The 17,717-nt window shown below is 36.0% G+C and overlaps 2 protein-coding genes across 3 annotated transcripts in view; one reads left to right on the forward strand and one right to left on the reverse strand.

Moving 5' to 3' along the window:
- Positions 1 to 674: 674 nt before the first annotated feature.
- LOC109063261 (leucine rich adaptor protein 1-like) lies at positions 675 to 10,796 on the reverse strand. Its single transcript, XM_019080340.2, has 3 exons — positions 10,638 to 10,796; positions 10,100 to 10,309; positions 675 to 1,906 (listed from the first exon to the last, which is right to left on the reverse strand). Exons 2-3 carry the CDS (start codon positions 10,292 to 10,294, stop codon positions 1,217 to 1,219), a joined length of 885 nt encoding a protein of 294 aa, XP_018935885.1. The 5' UTR covers positions 10,295 to 10,309; positions 10,638 to 10,796; the 3' UTR covers positions 675 to 1,216.
- Positions 10,797 to 10,812: 16 nt separating this feature from the next.
- The window catches only part of LOC109063256 (tetratricopeptide repeat protein 22-like), a 7,954-nt gene continuing 1,049 nt past the window's right edge, over positions 10,813 to 17,717 (forward strand). Inside the window, exons 1-9 of one of the 2 annotated variants that reach the window (XM_042725941.1) lie at positions 10,813 to 10,950; positions 11,828 to 11,973; positions 13,424 to 14,015; positions 14,591 to 14,646; positions 14,797 to 14,912; positions 15,100 to 15,218; positions 15,526 to 15,687; positions 16,971 to 17,123; positions 17,438 to 17,717. The exon at positions 17,438 to 17,717 is cut by the window's right edge and continues 1,049 nt beyond it. In XM_042725941.1, the coding sequence (XP_042581875.1) occupies positions 13,455 to 14,015; positions 14,591 to 14,646; positions 14,797 to 14,912; positions 15,100 to 15,218; positions 15,526 to 15,687; positions 16,971 to 17,123; positions 17,438 to 17,717 (1,447 nt within the window). In that variant the 5' untranslated portion in view covers positions 10,813 to 10,950; positions 11,828 to 11,973; positions 13,424 to 13,454. Of the gene's footprint in view, positions 10,951 to 11,806; positions 11,974 to 13,423; positions 14,016 to 14,590; positions 14,647 to 14,796; positions 14,913 to 15,099; positions 15,219 to 15,525; positions 15,688 to 16,970; positions 17,124 to 17,437 lie in introns of those variants that run through there. The other variant, XM_042725942.1, reaches the window with a different exon arrangement.

Here is a 17,717-nt window from a genome sequence, read left to right on the forward strand (position 1 = left end):
AGGCAACGCAAGGGTGTTGCTGATTCCAGACTCAGGGTCACATTGTAACAGATGGGAACATGCTTGGTATTCAGAATGGATTTATTCTTTGACCTTTAGATGTTAACTCAGAGGAACACACTCTGAGGTGATTTAAGACTTTGGTAGTAAAATGAAGCATGATTTAAACATACCCTACAGTTTAAGAGCAAATGCTGCACTTTATTTTGTCCATATTATAATCAGCAGAAAGGTCAAACAAAATGGTCAGACACAGCATAAATAAATCTATTCGATCTGATTTTCTAACAAAATAAGTTGCTGTGTTTTCAAGCTTTAAGATTGTTTTAGCTAAACAAACTTTGGTCCACTTTAAAATATTAAGGAAATGTAAAAAGTGAGCATTTGTGCACTTTTTTGAAAGAAATTAATTTGTTCAGCAAGGATATATTAAATTGATCAAAAGTGACAGTAGATGTTACAAATGATTTCTTTTTCAAATAAAAGCTGTATTTTTTTCTAATATTCATTTTGATGACTTTTATTTAAACAATCCTGAAAAAAAAAATTATTACAGTTCCCACAAAAATGTTAATCATTAATATTAAACTTCAGCTTTGCCGTCACATAAATAAATACTTTTTAAAATATATTGAAATAGAAAACAGTTACTATTAATTGTAATATTTCACAATATTACTGCTTTTAATGTATTTTGATCAAATAAATGCAGCCTTTGTGAGCATAAGAACCCCAAACCTTTTAATGGTAGTATGCAAAAAAAAAAAACCTTTATGAATCTTTCTGAAAACTGTTTTAAAATAACCTAAGCACATAGGATTGAAACCGCATCATTTAAATGAAATTAATGTACTGACATATTCAATAAAGTCCTGAATTACTGACTTAATAAATAGTTGTGTTGAATCAATAGATGCCATTACATAGAAGTTTAAGATCTCATACGAAATGCACATTTGAAACATGCATCCATAAACATCTAAATAACCTGACAAAGAGTATATCATGTCATTAATTCAGGATTTTTAAACTCTGACCTCCCACAGGTCTAAGCTTCTTTTCCGTTGCTGACCTCTTAATCTCTGTCATTTCAGGAGACCTGAGAAGCTGGCCTCAAATTAATCAAAGATCCAAGTGTACAAACAAATGCTCAGTGGTGAATAGAGAAGCAGAGCAGTATCCCATCAACACCTTTGGCTTGATCATGCATATATTATCACAAAAAGGTCACATCATCCTGTGACTGCACCCAACGCCAGTGTGCGTCATACTCCAGTTGAACTTTGCCATTCATTTTGCAGCTCTCCAACTCAACTTTGCCATTCTTGTAGGGTTTCATTTTAGGGCTCAGATTCTTCCCAAGCTTCTCAGCGAGACAAGCCCTGGGCGAATCTGGTCTGACCATTTGCTTCACTGCTTTTTCCAGGATTCCATTTGTCTTGCTGGGCTGGTACGGTCTCGATGTATCAGACGGTGCTTTATTCCAAACCTGAGCTTCTTCTTTAGGGGCATCGGACTTGACTTGTGGAGATCGGGTTCCAGATCCAGTGGAACTTCCCACTCCTCCTCCAGTACCTCTGGAGCCATCTGTTCCCATGGGGGTGGCACAGAGTATTGAATCAGTCCCACTAGAGGGGCAGTACTCATCCAGGTCATCAGCTAATGTGTCCAGATAGCTGCCAATGGAAATATTGTCCAGCTTGTCATGGGGGTCCTGCAGACTGCTCCAGCTACCTCTCCAGGAGGTGTCGGGACCCTCGCCTAAGCTGTACTGGCTGCTGGTCAGGCTGCTGCAGCGGCTGGTGAGTGCACCACGCTCTTCCAGGAGCCATTTCACTGCCTCGATGCCCTCGTGAAGTGCTAGCAACTGGTTCAAGATCTTGACGTCTGCTGCTCGTAGATAAGCCTGGGCAGAGGAAACACACATGGACATCAAGACATTTTTCAACAATCATAACTAGTTAAACAAAAGTACATACTACACTTTTTAAAATAAAGGTTCTTCATTGGAATCTAAAGGGGCTTTTGCACCTGAGGAACCTTTTTATAGTTCCTAGAACTATTGGCAGACGTATCCGCTTATTTGCGTGTTAGCACCACAGGAACTAGGAACGTATTTAGTTCTAGGAACTTTGTTTGTTCGTTCGATGTTCTATAGGAACTATCAGTAGGTGCATTTCTATTACCCTTTAAATTGCGCAAATTTAAATTGTACTATTTAAATTTAAATACGCCTAATGGAAACGCATCAATTTCGCAAAAATGGCCTTATATCGCAAAAAGTTTTTACGCTCACATGAAGTGGTTTTTCAGGCAATGTGAAAAAGGAATAATTTGCTAAACTGCAATGGAAATGTTTTTTTCACATTAACAGGTCATATGGTGTACGTAAAAAGTCTTATGATTATTACTCTATGTACTATAACCTCCAAGAAACACTTCATATGTGACTGCTCTCAAGTATAAGGGGCTTTCTCTGCCATTAATGCTTAAAATATTTACAGTGCACATGTCTGCAGTGCGTTATGGCTCTGAAACGGCCACCGGAGCTGTTCGCGGCCACTCTAGTTAATGCTTGTGTTACCAGTCACGCCACAGCACGTCCCAGAAGCTGCTCTCCGCACTGCTTCTGTCAAGATACACGCATACGCCTCCTTCGATTAAATATAATGGCTAGTCTAGCCAAAATCCATCAAAATCCATTGCCATGACTTATCGCGAGAGGAAAAAAATTAATTTTAGTCACATAACATTGGTTAATGGAAACACGTCATTTCGCAATACTTTTTTATCGATATTTATAAAATACGAAACACTGGCTACCTGGCCTTTTTAAAAAGCCATGTAAAAATATTTACTCTACGAATATGGAAAACATCAATAATGACATTTAGCTACCTGTTGTTTTCTCAGCCTTAATGATATGTAACACTGCAAATTGTCATAGATTTAGTCAGATTTTCATGCTCTTTTAATAGTGTAAATTGTGTGTTTACATTCCGTCTCCGTTATCATGAAACCCATGACACACAACAAAAACAGCTCCGAATCACAGCATCCTCCATTCACCGGTTGTCGATGTTTGTAAATGCAGCGAATAAATACATCACTTCCGTCCGCTTCAGAGTTCCTGCCACTGGTGTAAATGCAACCAGGAAAACCGAGGGGGCAATTGGTTCTCTAGAAACCACCATGCTGGCTAGTTCCTAGAACTACACGGTGTGAAAGCCCCTTATGGTTCCATGAAGAACCTTTAACATGGTTCTTTGAAGAACCGTTCACTGAAAGGATCTTTGTGGAACCCAAAATGGTTCTTCTATTGCATTGCAATGAAAACCCTCTTTTGGAACTTTACTTTTTAAAACTGTATAAAGGAATAGTACTCTAAATGCATTCTGATTAGTACTGATTGCTGTATTAAGTCTGAGGCTCACAAGTTTGACTGGAGACCTGTGCTGACTGCAGAGCCGGAGGTCCATTACTGTAAATGCTGTTGAGATTTATAGATCTTCCTGACAACATCCATTTCTGTCAAGCACTCTTCTCTTCCTGTTTCCCACAGCAAATGGGCCAAGCAATTTTCATCTGACACATCTAAACTTGATATCTAAATAAAAGTAAAACCTTAGGGCAAATAATATTAATAACTATAATCTGCTTGAAATAAAAATTAAATCTAACAAAGTAAATTAATTATATAGATAGATAGATAGATAGATAGATGTTGTTATACATATGCTCATCATTTACATCACTAGCTTCCTCTTGGACTTCCTGGGGCAGATCAATAGAGAGTGAAAATGGATGCTATTGATTCTTTAATTGGTCTTTTGACTTAAAGCAATATATATTTGATCCTTCCTTCATCATTAGATCCTGCTTTTGGAATGTATTCTCATTTTATGAGGTATACCTGTCAAACATTTCCTTTAGAAGTATGTTATGAAGCTTCCTTCGGCAGCAGAGAAACGTTTTTGTCAGGAAGTTAGAGATTTACCACATGTAATATGATATACAAAGTCCAGAACTCTTTTGACTGAACGGCTCTCTAGCCCATAAAACAGTGCTCATCAAACAGTCAGTGCTTCCTATAAGCCACAGTGCTTTGGCTCCCACAATCCCTGATGGATACTGCCCTGTCTGCACCCCATCAGCTACGGTCACACAGCGATTCTTAAAGCAACAGTTCACCCAAAAAGGAAAATTCTGTCATCATATACTGACCCTCAAGTTGTTCCGAACCCAAATGACTTACTTCTGCAGAACACATTGGAAACTGACAGTCTCAGACACCATTAATTTTCACTGCATCTTTTTTCCATACAGTGAAAGTAAATGATGACTGAGGCTGATTCTGACTTCTCCTTTTGTATTCCACAAAACAAAAAAGAAACTCACACTGGTTTAGAACAACATGACGGTGAGAAATTTACATTTAATTAACCTTCTGACACATATTGTGAATATTTTTGATTAAAAGGAAGATGTTTAAATGTGGATAATGTGCAAAAGGCCAATAGATTCAGGACCAGCTTGAGACCAGGATGAGATAAATCAGTTTAAGTGCACTGAGCCTACCATAAATGGACAGTTTCCTATACATCTAAGCTTCTGTGTAATTTAAAGGCCATAGTGCACTGCTGACGTCAACCACACTAATTACAGTACAAAAAACCAAAAGAGAACCTTTCGGTAAAAGAGAGCGTGGGATACAAAAAGAACAAATGAGGCAGTGAGGGGGGAGGGGAAATAAAGCTGAATTTAGAACGCAAAGACAAACAAGCATTTTTACAGCAAATAGGGAAAGATGTAAATACAAGACGAGAGCGATTGAGAGAACAGATTGTAAGAACTCTGCTGTGGTGTAGGTTGGGTTCCTGTTGCTGAGACTAATGAACCCACTCGTAAATATTCTCCCTGTCTCAGCACTGATGTGGTGAGCGCTGATCTGGCTGTGCCCAACTCCAGTCTGTCTGCATCTAGTATATATGCATTAGGACCCGGATGAATTAAACACACACTTCTGTACAAAAATTTTGGAGTCAGGCAGGGATTCTTTTAATGTTTTTGTTCCACATGTTCACCTAGGCTGTATTTATTTAACTATAAATACAGTAAAATACTGTGAAAGATTTTTACAATTTAAAATAACTCTTTTCTTATTTTAAAATGCATTCCTGTGGTGGACAAGCTAAATTTTCAGCAGCCATTACTCCACTCTTCAGTGTCACATGATCTTCCAGAAATCTTTCTAATATTTTGATTAGGTGCTCGAGAAAAAATAAATTTAAAAACAGATGTGTTAATATTTTTTATTTGTGGAAACTTTGATACTTTTCTGGATTCTTTGCAAAATTTTGTAACACTGCATATGTATTAATGGCACTTTGATTAATTGAATACATCCTTGTTGAATAAATTAATTTAATAAAAACTGTGAACAGCTGTGTACAGTGTCGGGTACCTTTAGATATCAGTTCAAAATCTAAGTAGTTTAACTTAAATAACTCTGCTGCCTTAAGGATGTAGTATTTTGTTTGTCCAAATAAGGTCAAGTGACAACAATGTTAAAGATACAGTTTACTTAAAAATCTAAATTTGGTCATTATGCCATCCCAAGCCCATGTGACTAAATTTTTTTAATGAAACACAATAGGAGAAATTCTAGAATACTTACTGGTTGCTTATTGACAACTGACTGGAGCTTTCAAGCTTTGAAAAAGACACAAAAGCAGTTTAAAATCATTACAAATACAAATTTGTCCAATATCATTGAAACTCCAGCTTTGATAGCTCAGACTATTATTGTCATTGTTCACTGACAATATTCCCTTCCAGGGATCTGGACAGGATCATTGAGTCGGTGAGTTGAACTCGAAAACTGGATCAGTCCAAGATGTGAACAAATAATTCAGACCGTTTGTTTGAACTGAATCAGCCAATCATGTTTTAAAGCTTGAAACCTCCAGTCCCCATTCATAGTAATTGCACAGATTCTTCTAAATGTTTATTTTCCACGAATAAAGAAAGCCATATGGGTTTGGAGCGACATGAGTGTGAGTAAATATTTCTGGGTGAACTATTTCTTAAAATAGGCCTCATAAAATGCTAAATAAATGAAAACCATATCATTGTAACCCCATGCAATACAGTGCAGTGTTGCTGCTGCAATAATAGTATGTAGCTTCCATTCTTCCACACGAGCCACACAGTGACCCACAGACCCTCCTTAGGGAGAACATTCCACAGTGTCTGAGGCTCACACTGGAGATGCTCAAAGCCAGAAGAATTCCATTTTCCCACTCCTTTAAACCATAGCTCATATGTCCTGTGTTCTAATCCCTGGAATTCTGGAGAGCTCATTTTCCATGCTGTGGTGTCCTCTGTGTATGCGTTAAAATGAATATTTTATAACTCAGTGGTGGATTTACAATAGGCACAGATATATTATAACAGTAGTTATAACATTAGCATTCAGTTTATGGCACTAATGCATGCTTTCTTGATTGTGATGAGGAGGCTTTTAAGCATACACTCAGGTATGTGAAGAATGTTGACATTGCCATTTTTGGCCATTCCATTGAGAAATATCATAATAAGTAAAGCTGCGGCATAAAAAATTAGACAAACTACCAATAATCTCTAACAAATAAGTTAAAGTAATAGTTCACCCAAAAACTATGTTGAATATGTTCAAGTACACACAAGTTACACTTCTGTCATATGGATAGTCATAGTAATATGGCTTATGTTTGTGGTGCTCGTTTCACAGTCAGACTTAGAAATTAAAAGTGCAGGGGTCAAAACTGCACCAGATATATATATATATATATATATATATATATATATATATATATATATATATATATATATATATATATAATATCTTTTGGTGCCAAAGAAACAGCAACCATTACACAAGTCGTCAGTGTATCATGATCATTCAGAAATCATTCTAATATCTTTTGGTGCCAAAGAAACATTTCCTATTATTAGCAATATTTAAAAGAGTTATGCTGCTTAACATTTTTGTGGCATTTATTTTGTAACACTTTAAATCAGTTTAATGAATCCTAGCTTAATAAAAGTAATAATTTATTTAAAAAAAGATCATTTCTTTCAAAAAAGAAACAAAAAATCTTACAGACTCAAAACTTTTAAACTGTAACGTGTGTGTGCATAATGAAACAGTAACACATTTCCATGGCATCAGAGTTTACACACTTTCTGTACTCGTTTAACTGCAGCTGACACACAGCAACACTGACAGGATTGACAGCATCTCTCATATTCCAATACGTCACTGGTCTCTCTCTCATCTAGCACCACACATGCACTCTATCTCTCTGCATTCCTTCCTAACCTCTACGTCCTCCCACTCTCCCTTTCAACCTTACTCCTTCTCTCTTTCGCCCTCCCTCATTTCCCTTCTCTTCTCGTTCTATCAGACTGGAAGAGTCATCTCTCTTTCCTCCATCTGTCAGCACACCATCCCCTGTGTTTCCCATCTGTGTCAGGCAGGGAGAGAGAGATGCATTCACCAGGGGCCAAGATGCTCAATGTCATCAAGTACATCCCCCTCTCTCTCTCTTGCTATCTTCACGCAGATCACAGGTGACATAAACAACAAGCTGTTTGATTTCCTAAATACTTCCAGTGTTTTAAAGTCAGAAGTGATAATCATTTTGTAGTGATATGCAAGTCATTTATTTCTGTACATGTTTCTTTCAAAAAGTCTACACTGTCTCACACTACACTGGTGTGTGTGAATGAATTGAGTTTGTGTGTGTGTGTGTGTGTGTGTGTGTGTGTGTGTGTGTGTGAGTGTGAGTGTGAGTGTGTGTGTGTGTGTGTGTGTCACTAGACCGCAGCAGTCCAGGTCACAATGTGACAGTGTGAGGTTAAAGTTCACTGACAGTTGGCTCGCTGTAGCTCATGACTATTTGAGAACACTGTGAAATAGCATCAGGAGAACACTAAAACATTACATCAATTCTCTAAAACCCCATCTACTCTAGAATTGAGTTTTATTTGTAAAATTACCTGGAAGCCACTATAGCCAGTGTTTTACCACAACTACAAATGTTTTATTGCAAGGAATTTTCAAACTTTTCGATGCTTTGTACTCTCCCTAATATGACGATCCCCTTGTGAGGGATTCCTTTCCAAACATATAAAAGTGGCTTTAGATATTTTAATATATGAAGACCTATGTTTAAAATATTAAACAAAAAAAATTGGGCATAAGCCTATTCAGTTTGTATTTCTAACTGCTAAAAACAGAGCTGTCAATAGAATAAATACACTTCCATTTAAAAGATTGACCTGTAAAATGTTTTAATATTCTTGAAGTCTGTTATGATCAACAAGGCTGCATTTTTTTGTTCCGTAGAAATCATATTATTACAATTTAAAATAACTGTCTTCTATTTTAATATATTTCAAAATGTTTTTTTTTCCTGCTCTGAAGCAATTTCTTCAGTAGCTATTACTTCTGTCTTCAGTGTCAAATGATCCTTCGGAATTGTTAATGTTGAAAACAGTTGTGCCACTTAATATTTTTGTGAAAACCATTATACATTTTTTTCTTTGATGAATAGAAAGTTCAAAAGAACAGCATTTATTTGGATTAGATTTTTTGTACAAATGTAAAAGTCTTTAATGTCATGTTTAATCAACTGAATGCATCTTTTTTTATAAAAGTATTAATTTCCTAAAAGAAAATGACTCCAAATATTTGAAGAGTAGTTTATATAATATTGAAAATGATAGTATTTAGAAATTAGATTGAAATCATAATAATGTACAATGCAGTGCAAGTGCTAAATGTGTTAATCATAATTAAATAATATCAAAAGTTAGCAAGTTAATTATTATAGCCCTAAAAAATATTATTTGTTTTTGTAAGATAATATTTTTTCTCTTAAAATTTCTGTGGATCATCTTGTGATCTCCAGTCTGAAAACCTTCTAATTTCTGTTTTAAGCCTGTAAACAACATGTACACTTTAGATACACAAAGAGCACAGTTAATTGTTTTATTGAATTACAGTTTTCCAAAGCATACCGATAATAAACACATATTTGGACAAAAATGTCAAGACATTGTTTTTAGCACCCTTCACCTTTTTTATCTGAAACCACATACAGGCTTGTCTACACAGATATGGGCTAATGTTAAGACCACAGACGTATATGCAGCAAATTAATAACCCTGCCTTGCAAAAATCAGAAATGCAACTGGCAGTAGCATAATCCATGACAGCTTTTGGGGCCTTTTGCAAAGTCTCCCACTCAGTAAAGAGCACCATAGCAACAACATCAGGGTCCATTTGCTTAATGGCACTGCATTCCACAGGGAAACAAGCTCATTTCCCTAACTACAACAATTCTTTATGCAACCGAGGGTGTATCGGCCCCAAGTGTTTGAACTTACAGTATGAAGCATGAACATTGAAAACAGCAGCAAATCTTTTACCAAAACTCAAGCCACTCATTCACATCAATAACATTACAGATATGTGGCTGCCAGAAATTCATTCGTTCATTAAAAACATAACTGCCTGTTTGACAGTTTTGAGGTCATGTTTCAACACACTATTTACTGTTTGGCAATGCGGTGAGAAATTATTTTGCTTCTGGTTGATTTCGTTTGTGGAATGTGGGTTGGGACCCTTCAAAATGAGAAAACAACAACATGCTGCAGGCTTCTTCTTGGGAGTTATGTTATGAAAAGATACAATCATAGTCAATATACAAGAGCTTTACACTGGAATTTTTCTATGGATATGTGACAGAAAAGATAAGCAATCAAAAAAGCCAGAGGCTTTATGTTTCCTAAAAAGGACTAACAAATTCACCATGTAGCATGAGAGTCATCTACACACATTTATAAAACTAGCACATATTATACACATTTTTTAACTCTCTTTTGTCACCCTTCATTCATTTTATGCTTAAGATATAGAGTATACAGTAAATGTGGTTGAGGTTATTAAATACAATACAGTTTATAAAGCGATAATTCATTTGATGGAAGTAAATGAAATGAGTTGAGTTTATTAGTTTAATAGCTATGTATATGTAGAATTGGCTCTTACCATCTCCATTTTAAGTTTTCGGATCTTCTCATCCAGGCCCTTCTTCTCTATCTCATTATTGTCTGTCTGATGATGAGAGATCATTTTGTGCTCTTCTCTCATCCACTTCAGGAGCCCCTCTGGGGTCTTTCTTCCCACTTTCAACTCCAGATCCTTTAAATCTGGTACTGATTCACAGGTATTGCTCTCCTCCATGATTATAAAAAGGATCTATTTAAAAGAAAAGAGGGGAAAAGGAAAGCAATTGCTTTTGATTTAAAAAAAAATTAGCTCCTTGACTAAGTTTTGAAGCATCCCACTGATATACAGTATTATGGCTAAAAAATCTCACGCAACACCCTGTGATTATTTGTAAACACATAGCAGACATTCAGTATTATTGCTGATATCCGCTTATGTCTGGTCCAAAGGAGAAAAAAAACACGTCACATGCGTCAACTGAGCTGAACGCATCATCACACACGAGTGTTATACCTGATTAATATTCTAAAACATTCACACGACTGTTTTCTTTCCCAAACGTAGCCTGTGTGATCACCTGAGCATGATGCGATTCTCTCTGAAGATCGTCGTTCAGATGTATGCGATCTGCGTGCTGTTCAAACTCCTCGGTTGCGCTGATGATGCCATGACTGTGATGAGATAAACTGTGGATGTGATGCTCGGAGATGAAGTCAGGTTTGGAGAGGAGCTCTCTTCAAACTGAATGTCTGTCCTGATGTGCTCGAATCACACGGCTGCTGGACTGAATTCCACCTGCATGACAGCGAACGAAGCGCAGAAGTTCACTGCCGTAAACAACGGAGTAAACGCGACCTTAGAAATGAACAATTCACTCCCACGTCAACCTGGTAATAGGCCTGCTTTATAAAATAGTCCTTTGTTATACCTATATATCACGTGCAATTATAATTAATCATGGTTACACTTTATTTAAAGTGTTCTTGTTACAGTGTAATTATACATTTAAGTACTGGGTAATATTAGTTGACAGCACGTAGGTTAGGGTTAGTTAGTTAGTTGCATGTAATTATGGATAATTTGCTGTTATTGATATAAAGTAGTAAGTATACATGTAACATGTAACAAGGACACTGTAGAAATGAAGTGTTACCTTAATCACTATAATAGCTAGCTAATAACAATAGGTAGGCTAATGACAAGCAGCTTTACAAAATTAATTTAATCCAAATATTTTGAATATGAATATGTATTTTAACTATAAACTATATTTAAGTTCTAGCCATATTTCCATGAAAATTTCCTTCATTTGAATCTGAATTTGATATGTGCCCTGGATGCACATGAAAACGAGAAACTAATCTGTCCTATTCTTAAGAAATAAGATGAAAAATTAACTGTACTGAACACAATGTCTGCATTAAATAATTTATGCGCAAAATGATTATTTTGAGAAGTTTCTCTTCAGACTGGAACTGTTGGATATCAAGCACCACACTGTCTGCTAAACACATCTTAGACTGACATTTAATATGTTTCCACTAAAATCCTATCCGTAATCTGCTTGCCAGCCGAGTCAGAACAGTAAATGGTGAGTTGACACTATGTTTCCATATAATGAAAAAAGTTGTGGCCTGCACCGCATATTACCACATGGCTGATATGCATGGTCTGTTATTTGTGTAGTTACATATAGAAATGAAATGCAGCTTTAGACAAGAAGTATGAGTCCTTATTCTGCCTTGTGTCATACTTATGTTCTCTCAGGGCCAAGACTATGTCAAGATGACATCATTAAACATCTGCTAGCTTCACAATGAGGATCCCCCTCTGTTATAGTCATCAGAGACAAAAACAGAACAGGAGTGTGAGGAGAACAACCTCACACAACAGAGCCATATTTCCAGTCTGAGGTAAAAGTGTCACTGTTCGTTCATCTGCTTTAAAATGGGAGCTTAATATTGGGCCTAGCAATGAAATTTCTCTATAATTTGAAAATATTAAAACTATATATATAAATAAAATCTTTATGCATTAAAGATTAAAGGTGCTGTGTAAGATATTTTTGAGATGATGAGCAACAGTAAGAATTTCAGAAATTCAGAAGATTTTTATCTACCTGAAACAGTTTTCATGTCATTTAAGACCCACAGTTCCTATGTGCATCATGTCACTTTTTTTTTTTTGTTTTGTTTTTTTTTTTTTTAATGTTCTCCATATTTAGAGAAAGGATTCATTCTAGTGGTCATAATGGAAATTACATCTAAAATGGAAATTATGAACTGACTCAGTAAAACTTATATGTAGAATTGTGTTGGCTAAAAAGATCAAGGTGATTATTTCATAAAGGCTTTACCATATCTGAATATTTTAGAATTTATATGTAGAAGTTTTTTTTTTAAGCACAAATTTAAAATGAAGAAGAAAAAATCTAATCTTCTGTCATCATTTAATCACTGCATGTGACAGATTAAAAAAAAAGCATCAATAACTAATATATATATATATATATATATATATATATATATATATATATATATATATATATATATATATATATAAATATATATATATATATATATATATATATAAAGCTCAGGTTATTGTACAAGTCATTTCAACTTGAATTACTTTAAACCAGCTTTAAAAATCTAGATGAATTTCAACTTTTTAAACAAACAAATAAAACATCCTTAACTTATTCTGAGTTAGAGTAATGTAAAAACAAAAGTTTCCATGACTGATAATATAATTTTATATATATCCATTTTTGGGTAAAGAACCAAAGGTCAGGAAGAGTTTATATAAAAATGATCTGATAATAATTACCTATATTCAAGAGCACTCAAACCAGTTCAGATTACTCAGCACTCAGAGAATAATGATAAAGGAGATCTTTATCAAAATGCTCATCAGAACTTCCTCATGTCTGGTGACATTTATCTCACTCCAAAGAACTTTTTTTCACACACACAGATCAAGAAGCTGTGATATAGAAATAGCACTACACAATGCATTTTACTTATTTTACATGCAGAGGATTGCATTTCTATCACAACTGGCAGTATTTAAAGTGGTGTTCTGTTTGGCCGATTCATGACTAATGGCAAACCCTACATGACACCAAGGTGTGTCACTTAAATTCAGAAAGCAAGACTCATTCTTTACACAGTTCCTGACGCAAACACCCATGTTGTCCTTAGAAATTAACATAGTTAATGTAAAAACCACAATGTTGGGGTGGAGAAACCTGTTACATGAAGCAAGAAAGCACATGTTTAACATCTTTCCTTACTCATGTCTCATTTCTCCTCCTCTTCAAACCTGTATTTCCTGTCCCACATATAAGTTGTTCTTTCTTAGTCAGGTATTGTCAGTAAGTGTGTGGGAAACAATGGAGGACAGCACAGAAGAAGACATTGAGTCTCTGATTGAGGGAATGGCCTATATCCCTGGCCACTTTCATTTGGAGCTCAATCTGAACGGTGAACCCAACGGACCAGTCACCCTTCGGCACCGGGACACCCAGCTTAAGCGCGAGAGCCTCAGGGCTGAGCTTGAAGCTGAGACGGGACGACTGCAGTATGCTGTGCGCAATATGCTGGGCCTGCTGGCCTTTCATGTAGATGAACTGGAGACAGCAGAAGAGGCCTTCCACAGCATCTGCAAAGAGGATCCAGAAAACCTCAATGCCTGGGCCAACCTGGGTTACGTATATGAACGCCTAGGTCGTGAGCAGGAGGAGGGAGAGTGCATGGAGCGTGTGGCTGCCCTTATGGGCCCAGAGATGGGGGAGAACCAGACAGACTGCAGGCTCAGGGTAGCACGGTGCTTGGCTGAACAGGCATATGCACATCCTAATGATGTGGAGCTGGAGAGGGACGAAGAGTTACGGGAGAGACTGACATCCGCGCTGATGTTATACAACCGTGCACTCGATAACGGAGAGGAACTGGTGAGCACTTCACAAATTCTTATGTACAGAGAGATAGTTCATACAGTACATATCATTATATTTTGGGGAAGTTATACCATGTGGTATTTTATAATTAAACTAGGCTTGTTATAAAAAGGTAAAATTTTCTGAAATTTTGAGGCTCATTGACTTTGATATCTGGTCAGGAGGGTCCGCTGGGGTCTTTTTGTAACTAAAGGTTTTTCAAATATTAATAACCAGTGAAGTACTTTTATTACAATATTTTTTTGCAAATAAAATAATTATGAAAGACATATCTACATTATGGTATCAGCTTTTGACACCCAAAAATTTTGGAATAATTTTTTATTCAATTCATTGTTTATATGAATTGCATTTTTGTGTGTTTTTGAATGAGTTATACATTAGTATATATATAACTCACCATATTTCGTTAAGTTTAAACTTTAGTTCACGCACTTCCTTTAACCCTCAAAAACACAATACAATGCAAAATTCAAAATACAAGGAAAACACTTGTAATAACAAGGAAAGGGAAATTCCTTCGTATTAAAACAGTACATTGTTGTGTTACGTTGATTTATTTCTTACAGATACCAATAGAGGAAAAAAGAAGTTGGTATTTCAAAATGGCAACAATTTACATAAGGTATTTACAAAAGTATTTTTCACACTGTTCAGCTTAATTTTTAACACATCATCAAACATCTGACTGCCTATCTAAGTATTTGAAGGAGCCATTATTTATCATAAACCAAGACAATAATAGGTTGATCTTAACCTTTGTTTGTTTTAAAAGGTTAGATGGAATTGTAAGGGATTCAAAAGACATTGACCTCACAAGACTGAACTATTTCAACAAGGGCCTCAAACTTCTCACAGAGACTCTAAAATCTGACAACACACATCTCAAAGGTAATTTTCATAAGATTTTTAATAAAGCAATACACACAGTCAGCTTATGTTCACCAGCCTTTCCAGTTTTATGTTGTCACATGTCATGCTTGGCTCTTTAATGACCTCTTATCAGTGTCTTCTAGCAGATCTCAGATGTCAATAGAATCATTAAGATAATGTCTATGTTACTCTCATTACTCTTTAGCCCTGGCCTGGTGTTACATTGGTCTCATGCTGGAGCGGACAGAGGAGTTCTCCACTGTGCCAATGTCAGTTCATGACTGTGGTTTCTCCGGATCTGACCCTTTGACGTGTTACGGTTCGGTACTGTATGTCAGCCCTGTTAAAATGCAGAGCTTCTTATTGTGGTCAAACTAATAGATAAGATTCCAGTCTTGAAATTATTTGCACACATTTCCTCTGTAGCCACAACATGTATGGGTGTGACGTGTTGTTTCTTGACACAGGTGTTAGAAAGATGTGCTTAGGCTTATGTTTGATATGATTAAACATAAGCTGATAAATTGACATGCTGATGCATTAAAGCTAACAATACTATGACCATGTGAATAATAATGAAGGGTAAAAGACTCTAAATGATTAGATTTGTTCTCACTGCTGATTTCCACAGGCCATTAAGCTCGCTACGGATGATGCATTCATACTCAACAGACTAGCAAACGTGTTCTTCCTGTCAGGCAAACTAGAGATGGCCACAGGTATCTGTAACATGGCCCTAAGTGTCCTGACTGATGCAGAACTCAACTGGCAGGCTTACTGCACTCGTGCCAAGGTAAGCAAAATACTTTTTAATATGTATTTCTGTTTTTACATGTGCCTGTAAATGAAAGCACTCACAAATTGAGTATGTTATCTTAAATTAGCGGTGTATTTGTTTAATTTTTATAACCTCCCCTTAAATAATACCATAGGATAAACTAGGATGACAAAAACAAATGCTTCTGCAAAGACAAAGAAACACCCATTTTGTGACTCATGATAAAAAGTGATCCAAAATGTAAGGACACAATGTTATTGCATCTAAAAAAAAAAAAAAAACAATTATGTTAGAACTACTCCCTTTAATTGGCCCAAATTTTAGAGGATTAAATTAGTTCATTAAAGGGACATGGTGAGAGAGAGAAAAATATTTATGTATTGCACTTCCTGAGAAACTTTATGTCCACTCGCAAACCGTTTGTGATGGAACTAATATTAGGTGGAAAGAAAAGCTAAATTTTAGTGCGTTTGCAATCAAATGCTTTTTGCGAGAGAGTGGAAAAGAATTATGAGCGAACACAAAAGCATTGAAATATAACTTCCTTTCCTTTTTTTTGTTTTTTTTTTTAAATCACCAAGTTCCCTTAAAGGGTTAGTTCACCCAAAAACTGAAAATTTATTAGCAAAAAAATGTCATTAATTAGCCTACTCACCCTCTCGTTCCAAATCCACAAGACCTTTGTTCATCTTCAGAACACAAATTAAGATATTTTTGATGAAATCCGAGAGCTTTCTGACCCTGCAGCAATGCAACGGTAATGTTCCCAGTCCCAGAAATGTTGCAAGGACATCGCTAAAACAGTCCATGTGACATCAGTGGCTCAACTAGAGAATACTTTTTGTGCGCAAAGAAAACAAAAATAAAAATTTATTTAACAATTCTTCTCCCTGAGTAAACAACCACAATCACCTTCTTACTTAAAAAAATCACATAAGATGCAAAACATTAAAAAAATAAAATAATAATAAATAACCAGAAAATTTATTTTGAACAGTATTAATCTACACAGGTGTAGTTCATCACATTAACATTATCCAATAATGTTTGATAACCAGAAAATTTATTTTGAACAGTATTAATCTGAAACAAACATATGCACTTTTTTTAATGGCATCCAAATAATTTTGGGGTCTGCTGTATATGTTACAGTATGTTCATTTCTGCACACTATTTTTTCCCCCATCTAATCTTGTTTTTATATATATATATATATATATATACTATATATATATATATATATATATATATATAGTTTTAATGCACCTCAGAATATGTTATTGCAACTTTTTCTCCAGCTTAGTGTCACCACATATGCAAAGGATCTTGATAAAGCCAAGTGTGGCCAAGGTGGCATCCCCGACCGTCAGATTCTGAACGAGGCCCGTGCTGATCTGGAACGTGTTCTGGCTGTGCGACCTTGTTTGAGGACTCATATGGAATTGGGTCAGGTAGTTATGAGAACATAAAACACAGACTATGGCCAAACATTTGTAATAAGTTCCTTATGCTCACTAAGGCTACTGACTTCACTATCACTTTTGATCAATAATACAATAATACTATTTTCTTGTTTCTTGAGCAACAAATCAGCATATTAGAATGCATTTTACAATAGTACTGTTTTTACTGCATTTATCAAAAAAATGCCATCTTGTATAAGAGACTTCAAAAACATTAAAAGAAAAAATTATGCTTGACTGGTAGCTTAACTACTAATATAGTTTAAGAGCCTAATATATCCATCTCTCTCCCCTTGTCTCAGGTTTACTACTACATGGGTGTGGACGCTCTGCAGGAGAGCCTGTTGGTTGATGAGATGGCGATAAACCAGGCCCTGGTCAGTCTATCTAAAGCCCTGCAGTGTCCTCTGGGCTCTACAATCTCTAAATTACAGCTCCTGCGGGGTCGTTGCTTGCTGCTGAAAGGAGAGGAGCAGAACGCCATTGACTGTTTTAGGAAAGCGCTTGAACTGGAACCGCCCAGTGTCCAAGACACAACAGTCCTGCGCTGCCTGCTACAGGCTATTCTAGTGAGCTTCACCC

This window comes from Cyprinus carpio, chromosome B6, assembly GCF_018340385.1.
Source record: "Cyprinus carpio isolate SPL01 chromosome B6, ASM1834038v1, whole genome shotgun sequence".
In the NCBI taxonomy this organism is placed as follows: Eukaryota; Metazoa; Chordata; class Actinopteri; order Cypriniformes; family Cyprinidae; genus Cyprinus; species Cyprinus carpio.

Bases quoted from the DNA above. Each gene is read 5' to 3' on its own strand.
- LOC109063261 (XM_019080340.2), bottom strand. From the start codon at position 10,294: ATGGAGGAGAGCAATACCTGTGAATCAGTACCAGATTTAAAGGATCTG. The intron at 1,907-10,099 runs GTAAGAGCCAAT...TCCTCTGCCCAG, and splicing joins GAAAACTTAAAATGGAGATG to GCTTATCTACGAGCAGCAGA.